This window comes from Lathyrus oleraceus, chromosome 5 (genome assembly GCF_024323335.1).
Source record: "Lathyrus oleraceus cultivar Zhongwan6 chromosome 5, CAAS_Psat_ZW6_1.0, whole genome shotgun sequence".
Taxonomy (NCBI): Eukaryota; Viridiplantae; Streptophyta; class Magnoliopsida; order Fabales; family Fabaceae; genus Lathyrus; species Lathyrus oleraceus.
Window position 1 is genome coordinate 599,222,532 of NC_066583.1, and position 8,630 is coordinate 599,231,161.

Sequence of the window (8,630 nt, forward strand, 5' to 3'; positions counted from 1 at the left end):
GAGACGGTACAGTGGAAATGGCAAGAGTAAAAGAGAAATTGACGGTAGACTTTGAAATCAAGGACCTGAGATTCATGAGATATTTTCTAGGTATGGAGGTTTCTTGGTCAAAAAATGGTATTGTGGTTTCACAACAGAAATACATTATAGACTTGTTGAAAGAAACAGGAAAGTGTGGATGTCGTCCTGCAGATACCCCTATGGATCCTAATGCTAAACTTTGGGGAAAAGATAATGTTTCTGTTGATACTGGGAGATATCAGATATTGGTTGAGAAACTGATTTATTTGTCACACACCCGACCCGATATTGCTTTCTCAGTTAGTGTAGTGAGTCAGTTTATGCATTCTCCTTTCGAGGAATATCTTGAGGCAGTCTATAGGATACTGAGATATTTGAAGGGCAATAAGAACTAGTGAAAGAAATGTGTCTATCTTCACCGATGCTGATTGGGCAGGTTCAGTCAAAGTCAAAGATAGAAGATTATCAAAAATTCATTTCATCACTACAAATGGACATGATAAAATAACTACGACGTGCTAAAAAATCACATTCACTCATCCACAATATGGAGCAATTATCAAATCAACAAATGGATCAGTTACCTGGGCAACATGGCATGGTTTAATGAACCATGAAAGATATCACACATTAAATTATAAATAAATATAATAACTACAGGGGCGTCGGTGCTTAAAATTCTCTGAAGCTGATTGGACAAACCTCCTTGCAGAACTTGGCATGTGAATATTGGACGGTTAGTATTTCATTGGATGCAACAAACCCTCTTAGGATGTAATGACATGCATATCTTCTTCAATAGTTGAGATTTTGAAATCACAGGTAAACTCTTCTTGCACATCATTCATATATCCAAATATAATTACCATTTTCATCATTCATTTGATTCATTTTGTTGAGACTCTCTCCTTATCATATTTAGCAAATACAAGACAACCTCCGACATTGCTGGTCTGAATTCTGGCTCGGACTGCATTAGATTATGTATAAGTAGAGGAAATCAGTTACATGACATAAATCAGTAGACTATAAAAACTGAAATTAAGTTCTGACTCTGAAACAGATTCTATGTTGTAATTATGTGACACAGTTTTTAATTTCAACTTTACAATTTAAATCATTGATAGAGATCGTTTAAAACTGATTTAGCTATTACGTAATTTGAGTCGTTTGATCTCAAATTAATTACCGAGATTGTTTACTGGGTGTAAATGCAGTGTTCTCCTACGGAAGGAAATTTTGATCTTTAGACCGAGTAGCTTACCTGAACACATCTAGAAATAATGTCTGCGAAATTTGACAACGATTTGGCAGGGTAAGCTTTATTTAGAGAAGGATCAACCATCCTTGATAATGCATCAATATCATGAAGTTGAGGAATTGCCCATCTTACAAGAAACTGCTCACCTCGAGGTCGTGTCCTGTCCAAGATGTATGCAACACATGAATTAAGGTCTATGGAAAAACCAAAAATAGATGTTAAAAGTATTTTTGTTAGTGTCTCACCTGTCATAGGACTGACGGCCTGTCAAAAGTTCTAACATAACGACTCCAAAGCTGTACACGTCGCTTTGGTAGGTGTAAATTCCTGACTCAAATTCTGGAGCCCCATAGCCATAAGCTGCTAGCAGCTGTCCTGAGAGCTGAATATAAAACATGTGTTATTATACTGATATAATGCAAATTACACCGACAATTATTCCCTTTATTATAAAACAATTCTCATTTTAGGTCTTTCACAAGAATTAAGAAACTCAATAAATATACTGTTTCAAGAAAGTAAATGTTCAGTTAACTATATTTACCCTTTTCATCAATTAGAGCTCACTTACAGACTTATTCTAGATAATTGAAATACCAAATGGAAAAGATGAAGCTAAGAAAGTGTGACTAAGGACCTCTTATTCATTAACTAAAAGAGCTGTGCTATTTAGTTCGAAACAAATTGTACAGTTTCCAAACATTGTTTTGAAAAATCCCAACTCTTTTACCTGACGTACAGCACCTTTAGTTATTAACGGAGCCAAACCACAGTCAGATACACGGACAGATAGATCCTCATCAAGGAGAATGTTTGCAGACTTGAAATTTCTGTGTATAACAGGTGGCTGACATTGCTCATGCAAGTACCTTGTCGGAGGTAAACCAAGTATTAGACTCTAAGTTTCACATAAAGATGCATTATTAGTAAATATTATATCATGTTAACAATCAAATCTGCACAAAGTTCGAGAAGATGTTTATTAATCCCAAGATTTTAGCAAAAAAAATTCCGGCCCAAAACTAATCCAAGGCATACTACATAATTCAGGAAGGCAGGATAAACTACATTTGAAAATGAAAATAATTGCACTCACTATAAGCTGCAGATCAACAGCCTAAGGGCACAAATTTTTTTAGTGCCAATAGTTACTTGGACTTACTCTAAGGCTCTGGCTGCTCCAAGTGCTATCCGAATACGAGCATTCCAAGACAGCCTTGTTTTGAAATCATCATCTGAATGAAGTGCTTCATACATCGACCCATTACTGCAGTATTCATAGATCAGAAGCCTCTGTCCATGCTCTACACAGTACCCAATAAGCTCAACTGCATTTGCATGTCGAATTCTGTCGATATTGTTTACCAATTCAAGAAACTCATCATCTTCTTGGTGATCTGAAACTCTTTTGTCTAGTTTCTTCACAGCAAGTATCTAACAATTCATACAGAGAGTAAATGTTAAGATTTGAATCAATCCTAGTATGTATAGAATTTACAAGACTTTCTGACCAAGGGAAAGAGAAATAGGGAAATTTGAATCAAGATGTGATTGAAAATATCAGTTGTTAAACATATGATGTAACAATATATATTCCTTTATCTCATTAAGATGTCATTCAGGATCAGGAAATGTTTTGGCAAAATATTAAAAGCAGAAACAGACAGAAAACTAACAGATTAGTGCTTGTACACAATTCATAACTTTGATGTATATCAAATATATTTTCTACTTAAAGAAAACAAGCACAACTGATAAGCAACAATCTTACCTTCCCATTAGGAAGCTCTGCCCTATATACACTCCCCAACATGCCTAACCCTATAAGATTGTCTTGAGAAAAGCTATTTGTATACTGTTGAAGGGATGCAACGGTGAAAGATTTTGCAAAGGTGGGAAGAACTGGACTTCTTTTGGAAGGATTGGTGTTAGACCCTCCAGGGAATGTGGTTGGCTCAACAACCACCTTCTCAGTGGAAAGTGGTGGAGGAGGAGGTGGGGGTGGGGGTGAAGGTGGCATTGAATCTAGATCTAGTGCACCTATATCAATCTCATGACTTAATAGCTTTGGAATTGTTTCCATTCTTTGTTCATCTTTCTCTGCTTGACGATTCTCTTTTGGCCTTACAACAGCCCCTTTCAGTACTGTCAAAAGTTAAATTTATTTAAAGTTAAATGATTAAAGTGGTAAAATCCTTACAAGGGAAACTAGATGTTAGAAAATTATTTATGGAACAAAAAAAAACATGTATATTTGCCTTTCTCAGTTTGACTAGGTGGTTGGACCAGAGCCCCATTATTCCATGGATTTGCTCTTTCGCCTCCATATGCTCCAATAAGATGTTGCTTGGAGGTTCTGTCAACCCGTTCCAGTTTGCTACATCTTGGAAGAAAGAGAACAAGTGCCAGTGCCAAGATGATAAACCCCAATACACATGAAATAGTAATCCAAACCACTCTTTTAGTGTTTGTTTTTGATTTCTCGGAACTTGATTTCTTTGATGTAGTTGGTCCATTGGCATGTTTAGGAGGTACCCGTCCAGAAAATGGTGTCCCGGGAACCACAGTTCCTGATGGTGAAGTTGTTATTGGAGAATGAGGTGGACGAGCTGGTGCTATAGTAGCATTACCATCAAGGTTAAATTGGTTTCCATCTTTACTGCATATAAATATCACAATGAGTTATTGTCTTACTGAAGCACCAAAATTATAAATAAATATTGATATACAATATGTCACTCAAATTTCTGATGTGATACAAAAAAACAAACAGATAATAGTGGAAACCTTCTTAAAAAAATAAACACTACATTTTTCTAGATATACAAGAAAACTGCAAAAAGAATGATGATGGTAAACTGTAGTAGTTTTATGGTTTCGGCTTTAATATAGCAAGGTTCCTGTGACCACTTGCTTAAGTGAAGCTTAATGTTTTACTACTGTCCTTTTTTCGTTTTTCCCATCCATTTAAATTTCAAAGGAAAAGCAACATTTGATTTAACAGGTCGAGAAACACAAATTTCAAGCAGTTATTATACATCATATTTTCAATAATACATAGGTCCTTCATCACAAATTGTTTAAAAATTTCATTGAGTACAAATTTTTCTAGAGCAAAAATAAAGCCGAAAAAAATTTAAAAGAATATAAACCTCGTCAAATGCACACTGACTATAGAACATCTCAACTCATATACCTCTCAAACCTGAGACTTATATTACGTTAAATTACATGTATAGTTATACTACCTAGCTGTTTAAATGGATGAAGCATATAATTGGTTGCTTTTATGATTTGCAGTCTACAGAAGTTATGCAGAAAAAAAAGCCTAATGCCCAAATGTTTTTCTTAATTGCAAAACTGCACATCTTTGGAATTAACAGGTTTACCGATATTTTCATGGAAATAGTCCGGAAAACCAAGTTCCAATTCAATCTTAATAATCTTCTGAATCAGCAAATCATCTCATATGATAAGGAAGCAAATACTTTATGTTTTAAGATTCTCACCTAAAGTTAGGGATGCTTAACAAATTTGGAGGTATTGATCCAGAAAACTGGTTGTTATCGACATTCCTGTTCAAATAAGATAGAATTAGCATGTATTATGAAAAAGAATCACTATAATAAAAAAAACTTAAAAGTTGTATCAAATTCTAATATTGATTCAAGTTCCAAAAAGCTCTAAAATCCATTAGTAGAATAGGAACAAAAAATAACTGTCTAAACAAATAGGCTAAAATAAATAATAAACCAATCAGCTTAAACCAAATTAAATTTTGGTCCAAATTACTTTTTGATGGTATTGGTCTCTAATCTCTATAGTTATAAGCTCTACAGTGTTTTATGGACAATAAAAACCCAACAAGAAAGTATACACATTGTCTCAGAGATGTAAACTTTACGTTGCAAAAAGATAGAACAAAAATACAATTATTAAAGAGAAAATTTTACGTTGCAAAAAGATAGAATTAGCATGTATTATGAAAAAGAATCACTATAATAAAAAAACTTAAAAATTGTATCAAATTCTATTATTGATTCAAGTTCCAAAAAGCTCTAAAATTCATTAGTAGAATAGTAACAAAAAATAATTGTCTAAACAAATAGGCTAAAATAAATAATAAACCAATCAGCTTAAACCAAATTAAATTTTGCTCGGTCAAGAGAAGTACAATTCTGTCAGTGGAAGGTCTTGTAAAACATCGAGTGTCCCAGACAGGCTATTATTCTGTAAATTTCTGCAAACAAGGAAGGAAAAGGTTAGATTGGTTGGCAGATAACAAAGATACAAATCACCTTATCAAGAAACAGTACTCACAAAGTCGTCAGAGCTGACAAACTCTCTACAGATGGAGGCAATTCCCCACTCAAATTATTATTAGATAAATCTCTGCATGTCAGTTTGTGGCTCGTTAAATAATTTGTGTACAATGAAGCTAAAAGAGATTCATTCAACGGAGAGTGTGTGTGTGCGCGCGCGCGTGTAAAAGATTAAATGAAATAAGGAATTACAGATTGATCAATCGCGTAAGAGACTGGAAGGCGTCTGGTATTTCTCCAGTCAGCAGATTATCATTAAGAGACCTGAAAGGAGGTAACTTAATCTCATTTACATTCTCGCATAACAGTTAACATTAGCTACTATTAGAATGTAATATAAAAAATATAGAAGTAGCAAACTCACATGTCAGTAAGTTCTGCCAATGTCGATAAAGTGACTGGAATACTTCCATTGAACTGGTTACCCGAAAGAAAACTGTGAAAGTACAAACCATCTAGTCATTTGGCATAATTTGTTGGAAGTGAATGAGAGATAGTATTATATAGGTAGGTGACACATACAGGTTTTGCAAGGTGACTGGCAAACTTGACGGAATACTTCCTCCAATGTGGTTGTTGCTTAGAGTTCTGCCCCGAAAAAACATGAAGCATAGAGCAAATATAAGAAGGATGGCCAATGAAACTCATGGACATATATGGTGTAGGTTTGGTTCCACTTTAGGATGAGGCAAAATTGATTCCAGAGGTGTAGAACTGATTTTGACATGTTTCAATGTACTATAGCTGAATTGATTTTGTTTCTAGAGTTGATTCTAACTTGAAACTAGAAGTTGGAGATTTTTCTTCTACAATTGACTTTTACCCTCAAATTTAAAGTTCAACTCGCATTTACATGAATATATACAAACATAAGTCACTTTACATTCAACTTTCTTTAAATCGGAATCAATTTTACAAAATCAATTTTTGACATAGCAGAACCAAATATATGCATAGATTGCAAGCAGCAAGATAGAGAAGAGAGAGTTTCATTTACATTGATTTGATGGAAACAAACGTTCCTAAGCTATCACCAAGCTCTCCTCCCAAATTTGCACCAACCAAAGTTCTGTTAAACATTAAATGAAAAGTGTGCTAACGGTCATTTATTTTGTAAGATATAATTGATATTATTAATCCAGAAAAAGTGACAACATACATTTCTTGTATGAGTGTATCATTACATTGAACGCCTTGCCACGCTTCTCCGCACGGGTCTCCCGCACTAGAAACCCACCCAGAAAGTACAGGGTTTCCCATTGCAGCATATAATCTATTAATTGCGGCGACTGATACAATTACAAAATTTCAGAACCGTCGTTTTATAATAAACCGCAGATAGATGAAAATAATCAAGAAATTGTACAAGCGGCAATTCATAAAACATCTATTGCAATTCAAAACACAGCCACACAATTCATTAGCCTAAGCGCATATTGGTCCAAAGGCAGGAGCAGGACACATACGGTCTACATAAACTTCTTCACAAATACATACAAAATTTAATACTAAAAGTAATGCTGTTATATTTATGAGTTTTTTAAACAACAGTTTTACGCATAAATTGAAATAATCCTCTTAACTCTCTTTAGTTCAGAAGCTTTCTCATTTAACTTCTCCATAAACACCTATAAACGTATAATATAAGGAACTTGTATATAAGAAAACTATAAACCTAACTTAATTGAGAAGCTCCAAGTTAGAAGCCAATCCAAACATAGCCTTAATAGCTAGATTATGAACCCAATATATTACTGTAGATATACAAAATGAAGAAAGCATGAAAAGAGGAGAAAAAGTACCATCAGAGGGATTAGTAGCTGCAAATGAAAACTGAACTATACAGATCAACATCAATCCAAATAGAATATGTAAATGGATTTTCAATTTCATTCTCTTGTACTGTGAAGTAGATCTCATCTCACTCATTGATCCCCAAATCAACTTCAATCTTCAACTGAAAAAATAACAACAGTAAATTTTCTGAAAATTCAATCAACCTAAACAAAATTGCTACACATTTAAGATAATCAAGCAAGTCAAAAGTGGAAAAAGAAAAAAAAAATCAAAATCAAAATAAATTAATTATTACTCTATATAAGCATTAAAAAAACTGCATACTGAACTACACTAGAGTCGAGTATCATAAAGAAAACAAGAGAAATGAAATCTGAGAAAAGTATGAACTTACTTTAGAAAAGGTGAAGAAGATAGAGAGAGATAATGCTGAAAATAGAAAGAAAGAAAAAGTTTGTGGAGCATGTAAATAAACTTAACGGTTAAGATTCGGAAGTGAAACCAATGGTGAGAACGTAATCACATAGACATTGAATTGCTGAAAACTCTGACCTTAAGAAAAAGGTGAAGAAAAAAAAAGAGAGAGAAAGAGAGAGAAGGTGCAGTGAAAAAGATTCTATTCTGTGAGACACGGTTTTTCTCTTTCTGTGAGCTCTAATTATTTTCTATAGAACAAAAGAGTGCGTGTGTGTACTGATCTGGAAGTGCTTATCTGTTAGAATGGAGAAAATAGTATGACCACGCTCCTCCATTGGCGCGTGCAGTTACTCTGCTATATACTGTAGTGCTTTGCTGCCATGTTTGTTTAATCATGGAGTATGTTCCCTTGTCTTTTGCAAATTGCAACACAACTGCCAATTACTCCCTCCAATAACAGTTGTTTTAATTTTTTTTTAGAATCAATAATAATTGGTTAAGATTGTGTACAAAAAATTTATTGAATACTAACTCGTGTCTTTTTTTTTTGGCAAAAAATACTAACTCGTGTCTTAAAATAAATTAATTGGATATTGAAAAAATAAAATTATTGAGAGTGTGTTTGGTAGCCAAAAAAAAAGAGCTTTTAAGTTATTTTTAAAATTTGTATCTTTTCAACTTTATTTGAAATAACTTTTAAATTTGTATTTAACTTTTTTATTTATTTATAATATTATTTTAATAAATTTATTTTTACTATTCAATATGTATCACCTTATTTTACTAAGGCTGGAGGAGTGTTATCCTTCGGA

At 33.6% G+C, this 8,630-nt stretch overlaps 1 protein-coding gene across 3 annotated transcripts; it reads right to left on the reverse strand.

Moving 5' to 3' along the window:
- Positions 1-526: 526 nt before the first annotated feature.
- LOC127086854 (protein STRUBBELIG-RECEPTOR FAMILY 3) lies at positions 527-8,243 on the reverse strand. Of its 3 annotated transcripts, none has more exons than XM_051027667.1 (17): positions 7,882-8,243; positions 7,407-7,561; positions 6,764-6,893; positions 6,602-6,673; positions 6,127-6,192; positions 5,969-6,040; positions 5,797-5,868; positions 5,603-5,674; positions 5,457-5,522; positions 4,792-4,857; positions 3,541-3,941; positions 3,054-3,427; positions 2,445-2,716; positions 2,013-2,151; positions 1,528-1,664; positions 1,286-1,442; positions 527-991 (listed from the first exon to the last, which is right to left on the reverse strand). In XM_051027667.1, exons 2-17 carry the CDS (start codon positions 7,531-7,533, stop codon positions 896-898), a joined length of 2,319 nt encoding a protein of 772 aa, XP_050883624.1. In that variant the 5' UTR covers positions 7,534-7,561; positions 7,882-8,243; the 3' UTR covers positions 527-895. The 3 variants fall into 3 exon arrangements, with proteins under 3 accessions (XP_050883624.1, XP_050883623.1, XP_050883625.1); XM_051027666.1 differs by having other exon boundaries at positions 7,796-8,243; XM_051027668.1 differs by having other exon boundaries at positions 7,697-8,243.
- Positions 8,244-8,630: the final 387 nt, after the last annotated feature.

Coding starts and splice junctions, on each gene's coding strand:
- LOC127086854 (XM_051027667.1), bottom strand. CDS start 7,533: ATGAGTGAGATGAGATCTACTTCACAGTACAAGAGAATGAAATTGAAA. Junction 5,869..5,968: donor TTGGCAGAACTTACTGACAT/GTGAGTTTGCTA, acceptor ACCTCCTTTCAG/GTCTCTTAATGATAATCTGC. Junction 2,152..2,444: donor GGAGCAGCCAGAGCCTTAGA/GTAAGTCCAAGT, acceptor ACCTCCGACAAG/GTACTTGCATGAGCAATGTC.